The sequence below is a fragment of the Microcebus murinus genome, chromosome 5 (genome assembly GCF_040939455.1).
Source record: "Microcebus murinus isolate Inina chromosome 5, M.murinus_Inina_mat1.0, whole genome shotgun sequence".
Taxonomy (NCBI): domain Eukaryota; kingdom Metazoa; phylum Chordata; class Mammalia; order Primates; family Cheirogaleidae; genus Microcebus; species Microcebus murinus.
This window is the reverse complement of record NC_134108.1, coordinates 43849909-43876990: the sequence shown is the minus strand read 5'-3', so window position 1 is coordinate 43876990 and position 27082 is coordinate 43849909. Positions and strand designations below refer to the sequence as shown.

General features: G+C 37.2%; 1 protein-coding gene across 2 annotated transcripts in view; it reads right to left on the bottom strand.

Moving 5' to 3' along the window:
- Positions 1-1940: 1940 nt before the first annotated feature.
- FRK (fyn related Src family tyrosine kinase) overlaps positions 1941-27082 on the bottom strand; it is a 90260-nt gene continuing 65118 nt past the window's right edge. The window contains exons 3-8 of one of the 2 annotated variants that reach the window (XM_012753228.2): positions 19816-19979; positions 18798-18966; positions 13653-13811; positions 5712-5893; positions 4473-4638; positions 1941-4082 (exon numbers count right to left, since the gene is read on the bottom strand). In XM_012753228.2, coding sequence (XP_012608682.1) covers positions 3898-4082; positions 4473-4638; positions 5712-5893; positions 13653-13811; positions 18798-18966; positions 19816-19979 — 1025 coding nt within the window. In that variant the 3' untranslated portion in view covers positions 1941-3897. Of the gene's footprint in view, positions 4083-4472; positions 4642-5711; positions 5894-13652; positions 13812-18797; positions 18967-19815; positions 19980-27082 lie in introns of both variants that reach the window. The other variant, XM_012753227.2, reaches the window with a different exon arrangement.

Here is a 27082-nt window from a genome sequence, read left to right as displayed (position 1 = left end):
TCTGAATACAGATTGATGTTAAACTTGCTAAAGTCTCTGAGATTCAAGATTTACATACTATTTTTATTCTCCAGTTTACTTTTAAATGTAATAAATAAGAAAGATTATAATGTAATAAATATGAAAGATGTACTAATGTCATTTTGTTAATAAATAATGAGATAAATCTGAAAGAATTTAATGGGGCAATGTAGGCAGTAAAGGGGTGCCACTGTGCAAATTAAAAAATATTGCTGAGATCATGGATTTAAAAGATTTTTAGGTATTCTCTACCAAATTTGCCAGATTTTTTTTCGATCCTATGACACTGAACTTTTGTCATCATGTTGAAGATTATAAACCAAGCCTTCTCCATAATAATGCCAGGAAATACAAGAATCAAATATTGGCATGTCAGCCCATTGACAATTCCAATACTTATGTGTATGAATCTCATTTACTTTTTTTTTTAAGAGTGGCCTTTCTCAATGAGAGAACACAATGATGCAATCTGAATAAGGTACTCAAATCATCGCCACTCTAGTTCACATAATGTGTCTTTGAAAAGGGTCCTAATAAGTTACCACTGACACACTGCAAGGAAGGCTGTTTGGTCCAGAAATCATATGCTCAACTAGACCATGAAAAACGTGATTGCAGGCATGGCATATGCTTGACAAGCCGTGGAACACCAGCTGGGCCCCACTTCCTCCAGGAAGCTCCCGCTGGGTGGTGGTTTGGCATTCTTCCAAGGGCAATGGTTCCCTTTAGGCCACCAGAGAGTCAGAAGAGTCCGGGTCCTCATGGTTCACTTGACCCATGCAGATGCACGCAGATGCACACTGAGAGCAGAAGTTGAGAGTGACCCCAGCCTGATATTTCCCCACAGGCTTGTTCTTTTTTGTCTTCTACATATACCCATTCTCACAGCCCAGTTTGCAGATTGCTGGTCACTTGACTTTTACTTTGTTTTTGAAGGTAAAATATTCAGGTTCCACAACTTAGGCATCCACCCAGTGCCTCTTTTGACCTTATGTAATTTAAACCTATTTCCTTTCTTACCTTCTTAAAGGAGTCTTAATGGAACTTTGAATTTTTTCTATTGCAAAAATTCTTATGGTTTTTGTCAAAAGAGATTTGAAATACAACATGAAATGATGTACTCACATCCCTCACCACCATCTCCAAATAACTGAATTACATAAATAAAACATTACATAAAAAGTGCTTTGCTACAATTTATGGGAGGTAAATTTAACAAGAGCTGGCTCAATGTAGGAAAATTCAACTTATCTTCTCCTGATCCTTTTATTTTACACAGGGAGAGAAATTTATGTCAGCTTAAAAAAAATCTATTACTGCTTCTCATAACCGAATCCATTATTTTTCTCCATGATCCATCAGGTAAAAACAAGAATAATGGATTGCTTTGACAGAACCTTGAACATAAATGTCCCTAAGAATCAAACACAGTAAGTTAAACGGGTTTCATGTAGCATTAAAACAGGAAAGGATAACCTTCCTTTTATATTTTAAAATCTGATCTTACTAAAAAATTTATTGTTATTAGCTACTACAAAGAGACAAATTATATAGTAGTTGAATATGCACAATGGAAATGGGAAAATTTCCATTCATTCCTATATATGCCCAAGCAGAATTGAACACAAAGAAATGAACTTTAAAAAATAAACTATTTTCTTTTAATTTTTACTAATTGGTTATTTATAATTTGCTCCTTGCTTACATTAGACTAGATGACTTTAAATAAATAATTAAAGTTGTATTATTCACAGTCAACTGATTAAGAAGTTCAGTGTTGATCTTATCTTACAAATATTTTCTGCTAATAAAGGAATCGAGTGGTTTCATAATCTTTAGCTCTACATGACCTATATTAGTGCAAGGTATTCAGAAAAGTGTACATGCACACACCTACCTGCCACATATACATATATGTGTGTGTGTGTGTATATATATATGTATATATATAAACATATATAGAGAGACAGAGAAAGAAAAAGCAAGAGAGAGAGAAGAGGGGATTGAGATGATGATGACGGATGGATGGATGGATAGACTGATAAATATCAAATAGATGAATAAACAGGTACATAGATTGATAAAATCTAACAGTTAATTCATCTCAAAGGATTTTTCTCCTCACTGGACACCTATGCAGCATCTAATATTCTCTAATTTTATTCAGAAAAGCCAGCCTCTTAACCTGTTTCTGAGGAAGGTAATCATAGTCTCAGCTTCAGTCTCAGAACTTATTCTAAGCCAATTAGCACATAGCATTCACATTAAGTCTATTATTGGTCCAGGGCTGGCATATGATGACCCAAGTTTGCCTGAACATGAAAATAAAAATAATTTTTATCCAAGTTTGGGAAAGAGGTTTCCCATTTTCTCCTGCTAGAACAAGGAGCCCCAGTTTTGCAAATGACAGCCATCTGTTACCCTGGAAATGAGGGCAATGCTGATGGCAGAGGCCAAAGTTGGAAAGGACTTGGGCCTTTATTGACATCATTGAACTGCTGATGGTATTGTGCCTGGAGCCCTCCCAACCTCCCAGTTAAAAGAGTTTGCAGATTTATTTGTTACTTAATCCACTTTGAGTTTGGGTTTCTGTAACTATTTAGATAGGTTCTTCTCTTTTAAAGACAGATAAAAGAATATATTCAAAATATCCTGTTTTCTCATGGCTTTCATTCAGAATGCTTTATATCAGAAGATCTTTGAATATATATTTGATTTTGAAACCACCTTGGAGAAGTCCCCCTAGTCATCTAATGAGGCAGAGAATTTTATACACCCATTGCTTCAGAAGATAGTAATGTTGTTACAAAGGTTAATGCAAATTTAAGATGAGTAAAAACCTCTACCCTACCAGACAAAAAATATAGTTTCATAACCAAGTTCAGACATTATTCCTAGCCTCTAGTTCTGAAAGTTCTGAAATAGAGCTTGACCGTTTTTATGGTTCATTTAAAACTCTGGCCTATATGTCTAAAGGTACTTTTTTTTTTTAATTGTTCAGAAGCCCTAGGCCATAGCAATTCTATTGCCCTCCTCTCATTTTTCTAAACTATTTGATACCTATTTATCAGGCTTTGTAGGCTATTAGATGTTTTCCACATATTTCCATAGGTGATAACTCATCAGCTTTGCAACCTGATTCTCAACATTAAGGGATTAACACTAATGTAGATGATTCTCAGATGACACATACTGAGGTATAGAAAAAATTCCATCATTTCCTTCTACAAAATGAGAAAGATTTTAATTCGTTTTCTCAACAGCTGTTTCATTTTTTTATGCATAGGAAAAAAATATGTGCAATTACTCCAAGTACAATCAAGTCATTTAACATGGCTTTGCCATCATTGTAGTTACAGGATATTTTAAAAGAGAAAAGAAATCTCAAAGCACAGGTCCTGCTGTGCACCAAAGCAATCAAATTCCTTCATAATAATAGCCTGATGGGATTCAGCAATCCGAGGAATAATGAATAACCACTGTAATCAGTAAACAGGAAAATGCTACAACAGTCACTGAGTAAAAACTGACTATCATCTGTTGATTCTCTTGATCGGCATTTCAAACAATAAATAGAAATGTGAGCATCTCTTAAAAAGAAAAATAACTTTGTTTAGTGTGCTTAATTTTACCAGGCAGTGAGAAAATGATATATCATCTTAGACTGTCCTATAGTGTTTCCCAGTCAATAAAATGCACAGATCATTTTTATAACACCTGGCCAAATTTACCCTATCACTTTCATATGTCAAGATAAACTGATTTCATAGTTGATCAATAAGATTGTGTTTCTGGACTGATTATTCAATTTTTTTTGCTACTTCATTATTTAATATTTTTCCTTTGTGTTCATCTTATGAAGTTATTTGCATCTGATTATGAATAGTCTGTTTCAAAATAGTCCTCAAGTTTCCATTGCAGTATCTCAAATGTTGGTCGTTCCTCAGGCTCTGCTTTCCAGCACTCCAACATGATGTTGTAGAATTGCTGTGGACAGTTAGATGGTTGTGGGAGTCTATAGTTTTGACCCAACAGCTGGAGCACCTGAGCACCTGTCATACCTAAAAAATATAGAATAAATACAACAACAACAAAAAATTAAAGACCAGAGTCTTAAATTCAAAGACACTTACACTCTAGGTTACAAAGCAAATCAATTTCCTTGGCAAAGCTATGAGGTCTACTATCCCCTTTCCAGGTTGCGGAGATAAAACTAAATCCTATGGCAAGTAATGTCTATAAGACTGCAATTCAATAGCAAAGAAGAGAGAAGCAATAAACCACCTCATTAATGCAAATTATCACCATCAAATTTTATCTATCAAGCTCCCATGGGTACATGGTGTGGTCAGCCTCATAACTCTGCCCTCTAAGTCTGGGCAAAGCAGTTAAAGTCACACCTAAGTAAGTGACCTGCAGCAAAAAGGCCCACTTTAGAATTAATTACTCACCACTATAAGGCATTTTGCCATAAGTAATGATTTCATAAAGAAGAATTCCAAATGACCACACATCGGACTTAATGCTGAATTGTTTAGCAAGAATGGCTTCAGGTGCAGTCCACTTCACCGGCAGCTTTATTTCGTGTTTAGATTCATAAATGTCTTCATTATCTACCTGCTAATGCATTAAGGAATCAAGCCAAGTTAAAGGGATTTTTTTTTTTTTTTGCTACTGCACTCATTCATTTATAACCTGCTTCACATTAAAATTTAGAGGGAAAAGATACAAAATGAGCTTAGTTCAATTGATAATTACAGTAGCAAATTCTGAATCTGGCATACAAGACTTAAAAATCTATGGGAAGTCATTAACAAAATATTATTTGAAGGCTTAATATGTGCTAAGAATAGTACTGGAAGGCACATTCTACTACATATGGGAGAATTCATACATGATGATTCAGACTTCACATCTGGTCTTGAATGAATTAAAAAATGGAAGCAAAACCTGTCTGTTTTTTGATTTACTGCTGGTATTGAAGAGCCACTGACTTTGATAATTACCATGTAACCACTTGCTAATACCTGAAAAGTAGGATCCACATGATTTACATTAATATATCAACTCACTTTGATTCTAATTAATTTACAAAAAGAGAAAATGATGAATTCATGAGGATCAAGATAATCATTATTTATTGTGCTTCATGTCCCAACATCCAAATTTTTAAGGTACAATGCGGAAATTTAAAATTAAATTCAGAGAAAAACACCTAATCCTATATCTCCTATATCAATGTCTTTTGGACTGAGTCACAAAATGGGAGGAAAAATGGAAAATCCAATGACTGCCAAAGAACTGTGGCAGCATGCAGATTATTCTGGCATAAAGGGAGCAGTGGTGGGTAGGATAACACTGTACAAAGTGTACTTTTTTTTTTGTAAAGGAAATAGAAGCAAACAAAGAAAGGCTACTGATACTGAGAAACAACTCATTCGTTCAACTACAAACTTAATTACATACTTTTCAATCTGGTTAGTCATTGTTTTCTCTGCTTATTTTCCCTTAGTGAAGAAATAGGAATGGACAGGCAGTTTGTCCATAAGGTCTTGGGCCACTGAGGTGGTCTATAGACCACAGAACTTGGAAAAACATTGTTTTACAGAATAACAGCAAATCTATTGGTCTACTAGTCTGTTAAGTTTTTGACTTATTACAAAAATGAATTAAAACAAAACCAAATCCACCTTAAAAACTCTTGCAAGTCCAAAATCTGCTACTTTGTAGATATTATGTTCACCAACGAGGACATTTCTGGCAGCCAGATCTCTGTGGATATAGTTCTGGGACTCCAGATAGGCCATTCCAGAGGCAACCTGTGCAGCCATGTCTACCTGCTGAGTTAGATGGATTTTTGACCCAGCATCATCTAAGCAATGAGAGAAAATAAGATATTTACTTTGAAGAACATTTGAACTATTAAAGTGAATTCTGAGACTGTTGATGAATGAGCTACCAGTGAAATTAAGTCCAATGGCACTGATCTGTTGAGCAAAAAATGTAATGGATACAATTTCATTTGCCATAATGGGTTAATAAGGTAAAATTTTTCATAGTCTAAACACATTCCAAGGCTACAGCCCTCTCTCTTCCCTGAATGACTGTTACACAGAGAAAGGAACAAAGGCATCACATGATCCAAACATGGCTACAATTATCTGAAAGAATCTGGTTACTGCCATTTTTCAATATCACATGTCACTGAGTCAGCTGTTCATGGAAATTATTACTTAGTTGCTCCTGAATTTCTTTTGAACATTATGTGGTTTGTTTTAGTCATTGAGCCTATAAAACAGTACCAATGTGCATGGCTGAGCCAGTGAAAAGTTCTCATTCTTCCATCTTATTGGTCTTAAAAACTTGCTCATTAAAAAAAATATAGGGTCTGTCAGTAGTTATAAAATGTATTTAACATTTGTACCACTAAGCTTGATACTTTTTTTAAATTTCCATTTCTTAATCTGTTATTCTTAAAATAGGTTGCTCATCTCTGGCCATGGACATACCTTTAATAGGCAGAATTTCTCCTATGGCTCATTCTCTATGACTAAATACAGGGCATTTATGTAGTAGGTTCAGTTTAATCATTAATAGAGGGGGCCATTGTTATTTTGTAGTGGCTTTTTGAAGCCATTCTTGGGTAGCATTTAGCTGCCATACTATTGGTAGATGTCTTCAGATTTCTGGAGAATTAAAATCTCACATAAATCCAAACTATTATTGTCCCTGCCTGAATAAGCCAAGTACTATTATGTAAAGTCCATTGGATTCACGGTCAGGAGTCTTAGACCCAAGTCCTGATCTGAGAGGCAGCTGTAGTACAGGCACCAGGAAGACTCGTAGTTGAAGCAAGAGTGCCAGACTCTAGATCAAGCCATATCTCATATTTGTTTGTTACCTTGGGCAAGAAGCTTAACACTATCACGTCTCAGTCTCCTCATCTGTAGAATGAGAACAGTACTCATTTTATTGGTTGTTAAAATGAGCATTAAAATTAGTTAAGACATGTAAAGCACTCAAAACCTGGTACCTAGAGAGAACCCATTCATCCTAGCTATTGTTATCATTGTTCCTCCCTAATTGAAATGAAACCATATGGGACTTGTTAAGATACATGTTAAGATACATATGGATTACTCATGTGGAAATGCCTGAGAGAAGACAAACACATGGGTCTTGGAGGTCAGGGGAGAATATGCAGCTAGAGATAGAGATTTAACAGGTATAGTTTATGAGTGGGAGTTAAAACATTAAAAGTGGATGAGATTGCTAAAATATTACAGAATCATGAAAAACACCAATATACAGGATGTGGCAGAAGAAGATAAACCTGCAAGAAAACTGAGAAAAATCAGCCAGAAGAATAAAAGGCAGGGGGAAGGTAGAGAACATTGTAACAGGTCAAATGGTTTGAGAAAAAGAAAGTCACCATCATAGTCTAATACCACAAATAAGTGCAGTAAGATAACAACTAAAAGATACTTGTTAAATCTAAAACTTAGGGAGTCATTGGTGATCTCAGTGACAGGAAGAGTAGGACATAGAGCATAAGGAGTTGAGGGCTGAATGGAAGTTCAAGATGTGAGGACAGCAAGAGGAGATAGCAAATTCCAAAACCCTAGCCAAGAACAGAAGACAAGAAGGATGCACTAGAGGTAAATGTAAAGTCAAGAAAAAGCAATTATCATAAAATTCAAGATAGTGAGGGATTGTGATTGATGGAGTATTCAAAGGGTTTCTGGGGTGCTGGCCATGTTCTAACTCTTGATCTGGGCAGTGGCTGCCCAGTCGTTTACTTGTTCACTTTATAATTGCATATTAAACTGCACAGTATGATTTATGTGCTTTTGACATATATGCTAGTTTTCCAATAAAAAATAAAATAGAGTCAAAGGAATTTTTAAATAGGAAAGACTTAAGTACCGTATGTATATCTATGTGTACATATATATCTGTTTTTTGGTTTTTGGGGTTTTTTTTGAGACAGAGTCTCGCTTTGTTTCCCAGGCTAAAGTGAGTGCCATGGCATCAGCCCAGCTCACAGCAACCTCAAACTGCTGGGCTCGAGCAATCCTGCCTCAGCCTCCCGAGTAGCTGGGACTACAAGCATGTGCCACCATGCCTGGCTAATACATAATTCTATATATGTTAGTAGGCCAATTAATTTCTTTCTATTTATAGTAGAGACAGGGTCTCACTCTTGCTCAGGCTGGTTTCGAACTCCTGACCTCGAGCAATCCACTCGCCTCGGCCTCCCAGAGTACTAGGATTACAGGCGTGAGCCACCGCGCCTGGCCTATATATCTGTTTTTAAGGCAAGCAGTATATTTCAACAAGATGTGGGGCAAAACTAACTGCTCTTCAATCCTTTTGTCCTTTCTTTTCTCCATGGGCACATATAGAAAACTAATTTTCCATCTTCCTTTGCAGTCAAGTTGGACCACATCACTAGTTCCGGACAACGCAATGTGTGCAGAAATTATATACATCAGTTACAGGCCTGACCTTAAAACCTCCCACATATTTGTGGCTAAAGGGATGAACTGTAAAATAGTAGGCCCACATGTGTCTAAATCCCTCTGTCACCCATTTTAAAAAAGCCACCTAAAAGAGCAGGCTGACTCATATTAAAAATGTCTATTTTCTGTGTTAATTCTTAGAGAGTTTGAATTGTATGTTATAGTAGTTGACATTAATTATTCAGTCTAAAACAAGATGTATGCATGAAAATAAAATATAATTCAGCGTATAGCATAATAGCAAAGCATTGCTGCTATCGTGACCAAAATAGCTATGCCTTTTGATATCAAATTCACTCCATAGGAAAATAAATGTATGAAATTAAGACAAGCTGGTGACTAACCATAAACTATGTGGAAGACAGCAACTCAAGTGCCTCCCAGCAATCCCTGCCTCCTGATATGCGTGCCCTTGCAAAAGCCCCTTCCACTGAGTGTGTTCTGGACCTAGTGATTCAGATTGAAGAAACAGAACATGGCAAACGCGATGGAGTATCACTTCCAAGATCAAGTTATAAAAGCTTCTGACATCATCTTACTGACACACTCTACCCTGTTGTTCGCTTGCTTGCTTAGTCTAATGAAGCAAGCTGCTATGTTGCAAGCTGCCCTATGGAAAGTCCATGTATCAGGGAATACACGGCATCCTGCAGCCAATAGCCAGCAAGGAACTGATTTCCTCAATCCAACAGTATAGGAGGAAACACTCATACGAGTGAGTTGGAAGTAGATCCATCTCCACTAGAGCCCTCAGGTGACTGGGGCACCTGCTGCCACCCTGACTGTGGCCTTAGAAGAGGCCCTGAACTAGACCACTCAGCCACACTGCTTCTGGATTCCTAATCACAGATAATGGAGAGACTTCTATTCATACAGCAAATAGTTACACAGTTACATCCAGTTAAAAGATATATCAATGAAAATATTCCTGTCTACTTCAGTCCACTTAAATGAACTGTCCATGAGAATGATGAACAACATTTTAGGACTAGATTTATAAAAATAGAAAATGTTTGCTGCTCTTTAAAGAGTACCTAAATGCCTGACATATATTAGATGCTTTATAACATTTATTGGGGTGGGGAAGCCCAACTAAACTAAAAAACACACTTGCAGATATTTATCCTTCTTAAATTTCAGCAAGAAATACCTGTCATCAATTACCCTCAATGCTAAAGTTTTTTGACAGGCTTCTCCCATTTTGGAGAAATTTATTATAAAAAAATTCAGCCATGCTTAGGGACTACAAAGACAGTTATATAGAAAAATATGTGTGTTATTTCAACTATCAAATACAACATCTAATCCTATTACAGTGGAGAGAAAGAGGTTTTCGCTGGCAGGCACAATATTGGAGGAAATTGAGTAATATACATTTCCTATCCTGAAGGGTACAGTAGCCTAGGAACTGCCTAAGTAAACCTCAGAGCACAGTTCTACTACAACCACCACATATCAAAACTGATACAAATGTTCACAAACCTGTGACAATTTACATCTACAGCAAGAAAATATTTTCAATTACATTCATTACTCAAGAATCATTCTGCTTAATAATAGTTATCCTGATTGATTGCTGAAGGGTGGTAGGTTCATTTTAGGGTCACTTTGTTGAATTTACAACCTCTTGATTGGGAAGGAATTTTCTTTAGTGAGCATATCTTCATTATTCTTCCTGGCTGCTAAGTATCCTCACAAAGAAAGGCCTTAATAAACTTGACCCTGATGGCCTAACCCAGAAAATGACAGGGTTTGTACTTAGCCCTGAGTAAACCACATCAACAAGAAATCCTCAATGCCCCAGAAGTTTTCCACATACTATTTGGATCTTTTCAAGCTGATATCAAGAGTCTCAAAACAACCTTGACTCCGACCCAATCTTATTAGGTTGAGGATGGTTCCAACTTAACCTATGTATTAGGTCAGTAAACACATAATTACGTTCACACCTTCTACATGCCAGACATTGTTCTAGCACTAAAACAAAGAAAAATCTGTCTTCATGGAATTGTATTTAAAAGAAACTAAAAATAAGCTAAATAAATAAATCATATAGTATACGATGATTAACAGCTAAGAAGAGAAAACAAAAAGCAGGGAAAAGGAATACTAAGAGTCAGTAGAAGGAGATTAAATTTTAGTATTTAGAGGGTGACCAGTGAAAGATTCAAGATAGACGCATCTGAGTAAAGATTTGTGGGGAAACAAGAAGTAAACATGTGGATAGGTGTCATTAAAAATGAAAGAAATCAGGCAGAGGAAACAGCAAGTACAAAGGGCTTGAGGCAAAAGCATGCCTGGAGGGTAGGAGGAATGGCAAAGAGAGCCAGTGTGGCTGACACAGAGTGACCAAGGGTAAGTTTTAGGGGATGAAACCCAAGAGGGAATGGAGGGCCAGGTGACATAGGGTTTAGTGAGTTACACAGTTAAGAACCAGTGGGAGTCATGGCAAGTTTTTAGCTGAGGATGGACATACTCTAATTTACATTTTAACTGGATCTCTCTAGTTGTTGTATTGAGAAGAGACTGAACAAGACAAGAACCAAAAGAGGGAGACCAGTCAGGAGCTACTGCAGAATCCAGGAGAGAGGCTATAATGGCCTGGATCAGAGTAGGAGCATTGAGAAGAGGCAAAATCTTGAAAATATTTGGAAGGCAAGCCAATGGGATTTTGCTGTTTGGTTAGAAATGGTATAAGAGAAGAAGTAGAGATGTCTCCAAGGTATCATGCCTAAATGCTGACATGATCAAAGAAAGAAAGATGGCAAGAATAGCAGATTACTGGGAAAGAGTACAAGAGCAGTTCGGGGCATGTCATTTTGAGATTTCTAATGTTGCGGCAGTGTGTACAGCTAGCGACACAGCTTTTGTTACAGCTCTTATTGATTTGACCGGGGAAAGAACCAAGCGGCACACGAAGAGTCAGAGAACAGCCTTTTTTCTTGTACAGCAGACTCAGCACACCTGGTATTACAGCTCTCTTTGTGTCTTCCGCTGTTCTCCCCTTTCTGCCCTTCTGCTCCTGCTTTTATACCCTTGGTAGGGCTCAAGAAGCATCCAATCAACTACAAGCTTTAACATCTAATCAACATCAAGCTTTAACATCCAATCACCAACAAGCTTTAACATCCAATCAAAAACAGTGGGATTCAAAAATTACGCAATCATGATCACGCAAGCAGCATGACCAGAAGCGGCAGTGGCACGTGGGCCTGGGGCATTCCGTCACTCGGGGGCGGCCCCAGCAGCGTGCCCTCCAACTGGCCAGGAGCAGCGCTGGGCCACGGAGATGCGGAGCTACGGGGAGGCGGCAAGCGGCTGCTTCCCGGAGTCCGACATTTTCCGCATCACTAATAAAACATATGTAGCAGAAATTAGGGCTGCTCCCAAAGATTTAATTTTTTTCTACATTCAAGTACTTCAGAGGATTCTACTTCCCTATCCTTTGACTCGATTTGTCCAAAGGGAAAGGGAACGGTCACTTCTGGTCAGAAGCTTAAGAACCAGAGTGAGATTATTCTCATCCCCTTCTCCTGACAGGGTGATCCAAAGAGCTGAGCCACCAGCCAATCTATTTTGCACACGTAGCGTGAGCAAGAAATACACCGTCGTTCTGTTAAACTGACTGAGCTTTGGAGACTTTTTGTTTCGCCAGCATACCTACATAGACTATTATTCTGAAGAAGACTGCTCCCAAGTGGAGAAATTAATTAAGACAATGGGATATATAATTCTGAAGTAAGGAAAGAATAAAATTTAGGGAACTGTCAAGACAAACAATTTAACAATGAGATTGGATGAGATTAACAAAAGAACTGATGATGTTACAAATTGTTCTGGAGAATTCCAAGATATTGAGAAGTCTGGGAGATGAGAGAAATAACATAGATTGAAAAGAAACAGCAAGAAAGGAAGGAGGAAATGCTATTGAGTGAAGTCTCCTAGAAGCCAAATGAAGGAAGTGTTTCCAGGAGGATAGAATGTCCATTGAGTTAAATGATGCTGATAGGTCTGAAGAATGGGAATTGTCTATTAGATTTAATAATGTGTATACTATAAGTGACCACTTTATAAAGCTTTTTTATTAGATATTATGCAAGGTCACATTTGCACTTTGTCATGGAAAGAAAACAGAAGGGCTCAGTAGCCAAAGTTAGTCTTTCTATGGTGGGTAACACATGCTGATACTATTAAATTTGATATCTTTGTGCAAGGGAGCTATGCATATTTTTGTCTTTAACAGAATGTTCTTTGCTCTTCTTATGTTGTTTGTAATTTAATATTACTGGCTTCACAAGTCACCCTAAAATCAGAGAATACTCTTTTCTTTCTGAAATCTTTGTTCCATCATTCTCACCTCCCTTTACCTCTATACATCCTATTAATCCTACCTTGACATTTTGAGAAATTATAGAAAAAAAGTCTATTTTTAAAGCATGAATTATTCTCTCAGTACTTGATCTCAACTTCTTTGAGCATCTCATTTTAATGCTTATTATACTGTGTTGTTATTTGTTAAATTATTCATTTGTAATAACCATCAAAATTTCACAATGCCCTTCAGTGTTCTATGACTATAGGAAACACATGTAGAAATAAAGCAATAGTATATTTCTGCTTTTTAGTCTGAAAATTCCAATGTTGCCTGGCAGTGGAAGTATTTTAAATACCAACAAGTACAATGTTATCAAAACTGGCAAAGAAGGAAAAGATAGGATACATCTCTCTTCCTTTCCCAAAAGTATTCCATGTCCCCAAATTCTACACCATAGAAAATATTTGTCCATGACTGAAAATGTTCAATTAGTGTAAGAAATAAAGCATCATGAAAAACATCCATTCTTTAATTTCCCATATTACATTTAAGTACTCTAATATGTCTGTTGTGAACAATTTGCTCTTCCACTACATAAACATTTTCCTCCCTTTGAGTACACAGTGTACATCCTATTAAATAGTAGTTGAGCCATTCAATGTTAAGACATTTGTTCTCACAGATATACACATAGTAAATATTCTTTGGGTTACAGAAGGCTTACTAAATTGATGTTTATAGGACCAGCTAAACTAAATTCCTCTTTTCTCCCCCTTTTATTGTCTTTAGCTTACTTTGGAGATATTCTTGCAGACTTCCGTGTCTCATCAACTCTGTAATAATATAAATTGGATCTTCTAGAGTACAGACAGCATACAGCTGGATAAGCTTGGGATGTCTTAGGCCCTTCATCATCTGTGCCTCCCTCAGGAAGTCATTTGGATTCATTGAACCTGAAACAAGAAGAGGGGGAAATCACTTTGTGTTATTGAGGCATTCCTATCCTCACACCAGTCTGGTGGGAATCACCAAGATTGCCTCCCCTGCCTCTCAGTAACGTCAGAACAGCAGTAGCACAAATCTTCAGACTTATCAAAGAAGAGAATCAGTTCAGCCGGGGCAGCCTAATAACTGGATGTGTTGGTGCAACAGGGGTGTGCAGTTTACGTGTTACGACCTGGAGGTGAAGAAAGGTTGATTCAGGTCTATATGAAAAATGAAAGAAAGAGGAGAGACTGACAGTCTAATTGATAAAAACAAGGCAGGCATCTTAACACAAATAGAAGACATTCTACTAACATGAATACTGGAGGATGCTGAATGTTTAATTACTGCAGCCAGAGCTTTTTGTTCTGCCATCCAGAGAATACTGATAGCTACCCTGTCCGTAGTTCTCACCATGGGAAGAGCTGGAGGGGGTGGCGGGGGGGGGGGTGTAAATCCTAAAACAATGACATTCTGCCATATATTTTGTCCTTCATTTTGAGGGAATATAGGGCATAGGCCAATTAGACTTTCAACTTGGAAAATTCAACATTTTCTTCTGTACTATCTGTTTTCACAGTCAAAGCCTTAATAGCTTGACCAAATCAATGAGGCAGAATGGGGGCCTATTTTGAAGACTCATCTACAATTAAATTGCATTTAAATAGTTCAACTCTCAACTCACCATGCAAGGTGTCAAGTAGTTACCTCCTAAGAGGAGGAAGGATACCTGGAGTTTTACATTCATCAGTAATTTTAAAATCTGTTATTTCTTTTAGGATATGATGTTTCAGAGGCATTACTGTAATCGAAGGAACACTTCATTACACATCTTAGTATTCACTATGGAGACTGCAAATATCATTTCCAGTGATACCCAAGAAGAACACTACATTCATCGCCCTTTCCATGTTAGATACTTTACAACTGGTGTTCAAACACAGGTATGGAAAAGCTTTGACATTCTAAGGTAACACTGTTACTTGTTTATTAATATAAAGTTTAGAAGAGTTACATGTGACCTGCAGCTCATTTCACATAAAGCATTTAGGCAGTCTACTCTTCGAGAGTCTAGAAATTCAGAACCCAGGTCTGATCAAAGTCTGGATTCAGCACAAATCCCAGATCTGTAACCGCCCTTACAAATTAATAAAAAGGGGCACAAATTAATAAAGAGGGGTACAAGGCAAGAATTATGATAAGGGCCTAGTAAAAATAAGGCACAGGCCTCACTAAAAATAACGATAATAATTAGTCACTGTCTTCTTGTTTGCTTCTCTATAATTGCCACCCTGGAGCCATGCAGCTGGTGCTCATAAAGATTCTTAACTTTCTCTGTAGATAACATCACTGTTTTGAAACCTAAAGGTAGTTTTTAAGACATCTTCCAAGCCCTGCATTCCAGTGGATTGGTTGATCCAACCAAGGGACCAGCGGCCCATACCAAAAAACTGACTCAACTGGAATTGTGACTCCAGGGACTGAAGCAACACATGATTTCTACCCCCATATAATTTTGCCCCAATTAACAAACATAATTGCCTAATCCCTTGCCTGACAAACTGTCTTTAAAAACCCTGTCTCCCAAATTCTCAGGGAGACAGATTTGAGAAATTTCTCCCATCTCCCCGCATAGCATTACGTGGAATAAACTATCTGCCATAAACCCTGCTGACTCAGCATATCGGCTTCCCCTTGGGCAACGGGCAAACGAACCTGTTTGGGCAGCAACACATCTGCTTCTAGCTCCCTGTGTGATCTTGAGCAAGATATAAAGCCTCTCTGAACCTCAGTTCCTTCATCTGAAAATGTGGCTAATGACTTTACTGACATTATTAAAGCTCATTATTAGGATAATAGCAATGCCTGGCACACTTGCATCCAATGACTGTTGACCATTATTTGTATTATCATTTATATGCATACTCTTGGGAAAACCAAACAGACTGATTTTTTTTTACATAGGCTGAGGAGGGGAAGGCACAAGGACTTAGAGAGGAAGAATAGGAGAACATGGCTTATTCTCTTTCCATCATGTGTTTCTGAGCTTCCTTAATTCCATCTTTACCATTGATTTATTCCACATGATCAAATAGGATTAAAATTTGGAATCATAGTAGGAAAATGGAGCTGAGAATAAAAGAGGCACCTAAACCATAATAAATAACTTTGTTTTTGTCTGTTACTAGTTTAGCCTATATTCAAATATCTATATAGTGAGGACGTCCTGCCCACCATTAAAAAAGAAAAATCTGATTCATGAAGCTTCCAGTGATAGCAACAATTATGATCATTATTCAGACAATGTATATATACAACATATGCTGTATATATACATTGAAGTAGATTTCAATATATTATAATATATAGTGAATGCTTTGTGTGGCTATCAGGTTCATAGAGTGCAGGACACTCAAATCATCCCAAATCAGACTATCCACAAGAACCAAAATTATGGTACCTCAGGAACAGCTTCTGCAGGTGGAGGCTGTTCAGAGCACCCCTTCCTGGGTATGCCAGTCACAGCTAACTGGCTGCATAGTAAAGGAAACCCAATCTCCACTCAGCTAGTAGTGCAACATTAAATATTAATTTTTGACTGTCAAAGCCACTGTGGGAGTTGATTTCAGGCTCATCTTTATTGCGTGGTAGTCTGCTAAGCAATAAATAGCTGCTAAGATTGATTAATGGCCCCAGTGAAGTGAAGACATTTAACCAATCACCAAAGCTGTTTACAGCTATTACACTGTAAATCAATAATAATTATTCCTGTTGGAGAGAAAACTATCATGGCTTTTTTTAAAATATAAGAAATCTGACTTTCTTTTTGTTGTTGTTCTCTTTTGACCCTTCCCCCAGAGACCTTCCTTAGAAAGCAATTTTAGGAAGGATAGCTAGCTGCCTCTTTTTGGAAAAGAATGATCAGATTGGATAATAATGTTTAGTCTCAATTATCAATAAGATTGGTATTTAAAAGCATATGCACACAGTGATTGTGAAAATCTCAGGTGCTGGAACAGCATGTCCTCACCTGGAGTATTCATATGGCATCTTGCCACTTAAAAGTGCCTCTCTGTTAGTTTCGTCTGGCAGATATGTTAATAAAAAAAATTCATTCCTGGACTAGTGAATTTGCACTTCAGTGAACACATTTGTCAGCAACCCCATGAAAGCTAACATTTATTAAGAATTCATTGTGTATACTTTATGTACATTGGCATACTTTATAGGGGTTGTGCTCATAAAACCCTATAAAGTAGGAACTATTATAATTCCTATTTCCAGATGAGGAGATTCAGAAAGGTTAATAAGTTGTCTAAAGTCACAGAGGGCAGAGCCAAGTTTGATCTCAGGTTTATCTTATAAAATACTTGATGCTCTTAACTATTAGACTGGAGGGTCCCTACGTTTTCAGTTCATGGCACCTTAGTGTCTCAGTCACTTTTTTCACTATGTCCCTAACCCAAAAGGAATATCTAACAGTTCCTTGGTTAGATCCAACCAACTTAATAACTATTTGCCCTAACAATTTAATAGCCATCTGAAAAAGTAATACAGATAAATTGAAAGGGGAAAAAAAACCTTTTTTATTTCATTCTTAACCACGATTGCTTACTAAAGTGATACATGCATAACTAAAGTCTTGGAATCAGAATGAACACTGCTACCCTCATTTCCTGGTCCACATTGATTTTTGTGTGGATCTTACATTTTTATTACAACAATAATCAAAAACCCAGCTTCACAAAGATATGATGTCAGCAAAAGGAATGTAACGTGATATAACATTGAATCTGCAAACTACCTCAAGGTAGCAATTTGTGCAGTATGCAAGATATTTACTTCAAAATTTTTAAATATCCCACAGCATGCCTGTGAATTCACTGTGGTGCCCCAATGCCCCTTGACACACAGTTTGAAACCATGGTGTTACACTATACTGCTAGCCAGCAAAACCCACGTGCTCAAGTTCTGCACAAAGGAGGCTTCCCAAACTTTTAAGGATTCTGGGCAAGGTAAATAATGGAGATCCCCAGAGGACTACAATCTAGCCTGTGGTTATTATTCTTACTTATGTTACTAGAAGTAGCAGTGAGGCTACCACAGTAATGTTGCACTTTTATAAACTGTCACTTCCATGAGTATGATGCAGTAGTGACAGATAGGGGCTCAAATATCAGCTCTGACATTTCCTGACTTTGTAATAATAATAATAATAATAACTGGTCATTTACTATGAACCAGGCATATACAAAGCATTTCCACTAATGATCTATTTTAATCTTTATTATAACTCTATTAGATTGGCCTTATTATTATTTCTATTTTACAAATGACAAAACAGAAATCACATATGATTGGTAAATCTTTGAAATGTTACTTAATCTCTTCCTTACTCCACCTTTAAAATAGAGGGAATAAAGCCTGGCTGAATAAATATTGATTTTAGTGTACTTTTACTTGCCACCAAAGGGAAGAGGAAGATGAAAGTAAAAATAGTTCCTGCATTTTCAAATATGAGGTCTTTTAGATGGACCATTCTACCATTAACCATACACAATTAGAATTTAATAAAATAGTTCTTTCCTGGACAGCAGCAAGGTTCCATCTGATTTTTTTTTTTAAATATTTTCAGTTAAGCCAGTATTTTTTAACTAAGGCTAAGGAAAAAGGGGGAAAGGACACTGAAAGACTGAATCCTAATTCTAGAGAAGAAAAATGTTGTTGGAATCTTGAATTGGAGATGTTTTAAGACTTAGCTGATCCAGAGAGCACGCTCTTGTCTTTATATTTTAAAGCCTTATCTATAGGCTGTGGTCACCTGGGCTAGAGAGAATGATCACCACATCTGCTTGCTGATAGCATCGGCCATCCCATGACCTTCTGGACATTTACAGTGGCAAACTGAGCTCATAAAAATCAAATATGTTGTTTAGCCTTTGATGTTCTCATACCTGGTTTTAATGTTTTGACTGCTACAGGAGTAGTGTTGTTCCATAGGCCTTCCCATACTTCGCCAAACTGACCGGATCCCAATCGCTTCAGAAGTTGTATAGAGTTGCGGTCTATCTCCCACTGGTCCGCGGTTTTATATGACAAATCAAAAGTCATTGGGACCTGTATCTGTTTCACAAAATAATGAGAAGACTTGTAAGAAAAATGGGTAGACTTAACTTTTTTGTTGTTGCTGAAAATAATAGTCTAGATACTTTTTAAATGAAACGTTGTTAACTATTATAAATTATATTCTAATTACTTCAAAACAGGAAACAATAGTGGGAGAATCTGCACTGCTAACTCTTCAAGCTGACCTTCTCCCAAATCTTGCTAAGTCAGGTAGCTCGTTGTGAATCTGTCCCTTCCCGCACCTAAAGCCATCCTCACACACCTCTGGAATGACTTCTCTCTTGCCTCTTTGCCTAGCTGAGTCCTCCCAATTTCAAGGCCTGGTTGAAGTTCCACCTCGCCCACAAACCCTTCCCAACTGTCTGGCCACAGTCTTTATTACATGTATCATATAGTTTTGCATAATTACATTTTTAATCTTTTTCCAAACTCATCTTTAATTTCATTCTTTATTCATTCATTTACTCATTCACTTAGTAAATAAACTTTTTAAAGCACCTATTAGGTGCCTTTTGCAAACAAAACGGACAGGACCCCTGCCCTCCTAGAGCTCATAGTCTAGTTTTCCATCTGTCACACAGTCTCTGTTGCAAATATTAATACTAAACTTTGCTGTTATGGCATGAAAGAAGCCAAAGACAATTAGTAAATGAGTGTCTGTTTCAATAAAATTTATTCACAAAAACAAGCAGGAACAGTATTTGCTCAAAGGTCATGGTTTGCCTATCCCTGCCTGCCTTAGGTAATCAAATGACAATTTTTTTTTTTCTGAACTGACAGATACTCAACTATCTGAAGGGAAAAATTAATTTCAAGTTAAATGAACACAGTTTGAAAGCATTTCACCTTTAAGCACGGTTTTTCCAGCTTGACACACAAGCCATCGCTTCTCGTGGTGTAGTAGCTCACAAACTCATTCAGTGTTGAAAAGGTTTTTCTCCGGGTAAGAAAAAAGCCCCCTTCATCGAGTCTTCTGATTCTGTAGTGTTTTACAACTCCTTGATATAAAACTGGAACCCAAAATAAGTCCTGTTAATAAACTTTTTGCTAAAGCCAAGCAGATTTATTTATTTTGCGGTGATATTTTCAATGCATGAAATGAAATTTTCACAAAATTCTATGTACTTCTCAACTTTGTTTCAGAAAAGACTTCAGGAACTTTATAAAATATAAAGTGAGCGAGCGAGAGAGAGAGAGAATGAGAATTAGGAAATAATAGTGAAAGAAACAAGATAAAAATAAAGACGTGAGATGAGCACTAAAAAAATCCATGCTGTGAAGCCTAGTATATTTGATTAAAACAAGCCATAAAATTGACTCTATCATTCCAGCAAAGCAAGGAAGGAAACCTTATCAGTTTTGAGAATCACGGTGTCCATAAGATAAAATCACAAAAGGTGTTCAGAAACAGTTCACCTCTTCCTGGTACAAAGACCAGGGAGAAATTTCTCCCATGAAATTCTGTACCATGAAGACTGAAATAGAATGAATAGCATCCTCAATACTATCTCACAATAACATAAGGAATTCTGCAGGGCCGTTCATTACACTGCCTTCAATGCAGGCTGATAACAGAACATCCTAGCACAGTTCAACAAAAGCAATTCCACAGGGCCTAAAATGATGCAGTCCATATATGTAACTTTCCAGCAGTATTGTTTGATCCGAAAGTAAGTCTTGTAGCATTTATAGGAATAAATAGACTGCATTCTTTTTAGGTAGTCCAACTTGTAGTGGACATTTTGTTACTTTTGTCTGCCACCAACCATTTTCCCTTCTTCTGTTAACAGCACCCCGATTTTCCTCAGAGAATTCATTGCTTCTCTAAGAGCTGTGGCCCAGAGGGATCTGGTAGCCACATGGAGCTGAGGAAGGCACGATCAGAGCAATTGTAGCCAAAAAACCCCTTCAATTACAGGACTTGCATTAGGAAGCTTCAGGAAGACAGAAAGAGTGGTGTGGTTTTGGTTTTGGTTTTACCACTGGGAGTTGGGAGCTATTGGCAGAATCCTGGGCTCCAGGCAGGGAGCAATCTTGCCTGAGAAGAGAAGCAGCCCAGTGGAAAGCAGTCTTGATATGGAAAGTGAAGCTTGGTCCCAGGAGCCAGCCACGCCTGGCATGTTCAGCTACAGGAGTCAATTAATTACCTTTTTGCTTAAGCTAGTTTGAATCGGGTTTTCCGTACTTACATTTGAAATATTGACTAATGCACTTTCTACCCATTCTTCCACTTAGTAAAGTTATTGATAAGTATTGAGCAGCACAAATACAACTATTCTGAGTTCCTTGCTAAATATAGAACCTTCAATAATCAGTCAAGCTGGAGAGATGCTCTCATGAAAGGAAAAAAGACACCCTAAGCCCCACATGGAAGTTTACTGGGGGCATGCCAATGGCTAGGACATTTTTCTCAAAAAATAATTTGCACACTTCAGAAGAGCTAAACTGAAAAAAATATATCAAGTGTTGGCAAGGAAGTAGAGTAACTTCTCATACCCAGTTGATGAATGTAATTTTTATCACCACTGTGTAAATCACTGTTTGGCATTATCTACTAAAGCTCACCATAGTCATAATTATAATACAGTAATTCCACTCCTAAGCATAAAATCAACAAAAAGGCACAATATATTCATCAAAACACACTCATAAAAATGCTTTTGGTGGCATGATTTGTAAGAGTCTAAACCTAGAAGTAATCCAAATGTCTATCAACTAATAAATAATAGAATTAACTAAAAATGTTTATATATTTGTCCAATGGAACACTATACAGATTTGTAAATAAACAAACTACAACTACATACAACATGAGTGAATCGTACAAGCATGAAAATATGGTTCCATTCTTTAAAAGCTTAAAAACGAGCAAAACTATTGATATGAGGAGTCCATGACTGAGGTGTTGGTCTTATTCTATTTCTTGACTGTGTGCTGGTTTTACGGGTGTATTCACTTTGGGATTTTTTTCCTTCAGAATATTACAGGGGTACAAATGTTTTGGTTACATAGATTGCTTTTGTACTGTTTATGTCAAAGTTATGAGTGTGCTCATCACCCAGATAGTGTACATTGTACTCATTAGATATGATTTCACCCATCTCTTCCTCCCCCTCCCACCTGAATGATTTCCGTTGAGTTTTACTTCCATCTGTGTGCATGAGTGCTGATCAATTAGTTCCAATTTAATAGTGAGTACATGTGGTGTTTGTTTTTCCATTCTTGTGATACTTCACTTAGGAGGATAGTCTCCAATTCCATCCAGATTGATGCAAAATGATTAATTCATTTTTTATGGCTGAATATACTCCATGGTGTACATAAACCACATTTTATTAATCCACTCATGAATTGATGGGCACTTGGGTTGATTCCACATCTTTGCATCTTTGTGAATTGTGCTGCAATAAACATTCAAGTGCAAGTGTCTTTTGATAAAATCACTTTTTATTTTGAATAAATATCCAGTAGTGAGATTATTGGATCAAATAGTAGGTCTACTTTTAGTTCTTTGAGGTATCTCCATTCTATTTTCCATAGAGGTTGAACTAGTTTGCAGTCCCACCAACAGTGTGTAAGTGTTCCTTTCTATCTGCACCCATGCCAGCATCTATCATTTTAGGACGTTGTAATAAAAGCCATTCTCACTTGGATTAAGTGATATCTCATTGTGGCTTTGATTTGCATTTCTCTGATGATTAGTGATGTTGAGTATTTTTTCATATGTTTATTGGCCATTAGTCTATCTTCTTTTGAAATGCTTCTGTTTATGTCTCTTGCACACTTTTTAATGGAGTTGTTTGATTTTTTTCCTTGCTGATTTTCTTGAATTCTTTGTAAATTCTAGTTATTAGCCTTTTATTGGATGCATAGTCTGTGGATATTTTCTCACATTCTGTAGATTGTCTATTTGCTCTCTTGATTATTTCCTTGGCTACACACAAGCTTTTTAATTTAATTAAGTCCCATCTATTTATTTTTGTTGTTTTGCTGTGATTGCCCTTGGGATCTTCTTCATAAATTCTTTGCCTAAGCTGATATCTAGAAGAGTTTTTCCAACATTTTCTTTTTATGGTTTGATATCTTAGATTTAAACTGTTATCCATCTTGAATTAATTTTTGTAAGTAGTGAGAGGTTAGATCCTGTTTCAATCTTCTACATGTGGCTATCCAATTTTCCCATCACCATTTATTGAATAGGGATTCTTTTCCCCAGTGTACATTGCTGTCTACTTTGTCAAAAATCAGATGCCAACATGTGGATGGTTTTATATCTGGGTTCTCTGTTGTGTTCTGCTGGTCTATGTCTCTCTTTTGTGCCAATGCCATGCTGTTTTGGTGACTATAGCATTACAGTATAGCTTAAAGTCCAGTAAAGTGATGCGTCCAGATTTGTTCCTTTTCCTTAAGGTTATTTTGGCTATTTGGGCTCTTTTCTGGGGTGTATTCACTTTGTATTCATCAAACTAAACTCTTGTGCACTTTCATTATGTACATTATACATCAATTTAAAAGAACACTAAAAGATGATTATTTGTTCCTATTCATGGACAAATGGAAGATCAAGTCCAAACTTCTACATCATGGTACATGCTGAATTATTTCACCCTGGAAGGTTATCATAGCAATTGCTACCAAATTTTCATCTTGGATATAAAAATTCTCAGTAAAGTACTGATGGGATATTAATTTTAAGCAAATAAATTTTCTCATAAGGACTGTGAGAAATGTGTTACAAAATGACCTCCTAAATAACTTAGTTGACTTGTAGTATAGGAGTATTTGGTGTAAGTCAGAAAATGCAGGGCAACATCAAACAAAAATCAAGTCTCTAGGTGTACAACACTGGATTTGAAAGTAGCCTTTCTAACATAGCACCAACAACAATAATGAAACCAATACAGCAGACAAGCACAACTAATAATTTAATCATACACCTCTCATTTTCCTTCCACTGCTCTTTAATTTGTATTCAGTGATAGTAACACTCCACTGCCCCTAGATGAAAGTTGCAACAAAGCTTTTCTACTCATTTTTATGTATCAAACAGTCCTACTTTTACTTGAAATCATGAACACAGTCTCAATTCAAGCTTAGAATGCCCAGTCCAATATATTAACCAAAACACTCTACTATGTTTGAATATCAAATCTTCTCCCCTTTCATTGCTCAGGCCTGCTTCAGGCTGATAGGCAGCAGTAGAAAAGGTGGTATGTGCAACTTCCTCTCTGTTTCTCTACCTAGAGCTGCTCCTTTCCCTTCCCCTTGCCAGGTGGCTTCTGAGTATCCAGGGTAAGGGCAGAGCAAGGAGTGGGTAAAGGATGGAAAGAGTGTCCTTAGATTGGCACCAATGTCAGCAGCTTCATACTCTGAGCCTGCTGGCAGACCCTCAAGCTGATTCTTCTTTGTTGACACTCATGCAGGCTCTTTGGAGCTTCCCCATCTCTTCAGGATCCCTCACTGCCATTGCTAAGATGCAGGTGTTTCTCAAGCTACCTACACCCAATCACCTTCTCAGCTCCTGTTTCTTGGGCAATTCACCCATCACACTCTCCCTCATCCTCTGGCAGAAGATGTCCTGGGCAGAACCCAAACCTCCAGCCCATCAATCTATAGTCCTCTGGCACTTTTGCTAACATAGGAGACACACTGTGGTCCTGAAATAACACTCACACATCCCTGGCCCTGACAATCAATTATACAGAGGGGAAGTTGTTGCCCTGAGACACCTCTATCCTACTACCACAGCTGCTTTAGGCTTCGCAGGCTGAGTCAGGCACCTGTATTCTATCGACCCAATGGCAGAAAGCAGAAAGCAAGCTCTCAGAGTGGCCTTCCTGAAGCTCCCTCTCACTAGGTTTGGAGTCCCCCTCATCAGCCCAGGAAGAAAGGAGGTTCTCATAGTGTGCCAATAGCTTTCTCTAAAAGCAAAGTGCCCTCACCAAACCCTTCCTCCTTTCCATTCCTCGTATCCTTTTTAAATCATTAATAAGCTGAGAGATCCAAGGACAGCAAGACCTGTCTTTGACCAATTCCTTTGTCAACTCTGGGTACAGGGATCTGTCTTTGGAATTTAATTCTATTGTGTCTCGATAACCTCAGTCAAAAATTCCATTTTAATGTTCTGTTATATTCACATTTGTTGAGCCAAGCACTATGCTAAGCACTATTACATTACCTCCTTGTATCTTCATAACAGTCATATAAGGTAGTTATTATTAGGTCGATTTTATTATTCATAAAAGTGGGTAGGTGCCACTGCCAGGAGTCAAACATGGGGCCTGTGACTCTAAGATTCTTTATGGCCAGTGAATTTCAGAGAGTAGATCCAGTTGTCTAATAAGACACCTGCAGTTCATTATAATAAAATTATGTCCTCTGCATACAGGAAAATGCTTTACTTTCAGATTTTTACACTAAAATACAGAGGCAAGAGTACATTTAGCTCCTCCAAAACAATATCAGTTTGTGAAATCACAATTTTTTAAGTATCTGGGACTCATCCTTTTACCTTGATCTGTCACGTTACCATTGCCACTGCTTGACCCCTGGGGCAGGGTTAATTACTGGATAATCATCATCGAATAGTTGGCTTTATTAGGATATGGACCTTAGCCCATAATAGATTTCTGCATATGGATTATAAGGCTAACAAGAAGTTGAAGAGGGCTGTAAACAATATCATGTTAGTGCCAATTCATTTCTCCACAAAGTAATAAAAGCAGGATAGCTAAATCTAAAGGAAACCTGCAATTTATATAAATTATTGGCCTGCAAATTTAAGCCTTGCCATCTATCAAAAAAAAAAAAAGTTCATAAATTATAGCTGTATGTCTAGCAAGCCAACAGGTCTATAACTGGAAATGATTAGAAGCGATAAAAAGAATTCCTCTTTTTTAAATGAGATGGACCATCTTCTGGTTCCAAATTGAAATGGGCTACATGGAAATTAAACTTACAAGTTCCTTCTTAGTGCACCATAAAGGATCTAATGGTTTCCAGGCTAGAAACTAAAGTAAATAGATGACAGCGGGGTTAAAGCACTCCTTGTGATTTTCTTAATAAAGGATGCAAATCACAATGATTGATATGGCTTTGGCAGTTGCTATTGATAATAAAGAAAGCCTAAATAAATGTTTGCCAGATCTCTGTGGATACAGGTTTAAATACTCAACTGTAAAAACCACTACTTGGCAATATATCCTAAGTTTACAAGCACAATAAGAGCAATTTTGTTTAATAGAAAAAGGAATAAACTGGGAAATGGGAGAATTAAGTTACAATTTGACTAGTATATGACCAAAAAATATCACTTTCACTGGGCCTTGGTTTTTCATCATTAAAATTTTTTAAAAAGTAAGCTTTTAAAAAATATGCAAATTTCCAAATGCTTCCACCTTAGTGTTCAAACATTTCTGATAACCATTGCTTTCTCTCCCTGAATTCTAATCTCTTTTGGTAGTCCTTTCATAAAATGTAAGTAATTCTATCCTTGGAGCTTTTGACACTCACTTGAATGTTTTTTCTATGAATCTTCTAGAAGCTGGCCCCTTCCTTCCTATCTCAATTTCAATCCTCAGAGCCAGCCTTTCCTATCCACCCCCGCTACTCCTTTCTATCATACAAACCTGCTTAATTGTGAAGTAGAAGTACTTCTGTGAGGGCAGGGGTTCTGCTGTCTTGATCCAATAAGAAGTCAGACCTTGGCACAGAGTAACAACTGACATGAACATCTACTGAATGAATGAATGAAGTATTAACTCTTGGATATAAAGTGAAATATAAGTGTCTAAATTTGTAATTATACAAATACTTTCCAGACTTAACAAGACTTTCCTGGAATCTTATTTTAAAAGGGGGAAAAAAAAATAAACCTGACCTCAGATTACAAACACTACTAGAGGATAGTCATTCAAGCCAATATCTAATTTCTTGATTTTTAAAATGTAATGCAGAAATGATTTTTCTTTTTTTAAAAAATTTTATTTATTTTTTTCTCAAATTCTGTGGGTACAAATATTGTTAGGGTTACATATCTTGCCCCTGCCACCCCTCCCAACCCTGCTCTGCCAGAGCTTCAAGCCTGTCCAGTCTTCAAGTGGTGCACCCTGCA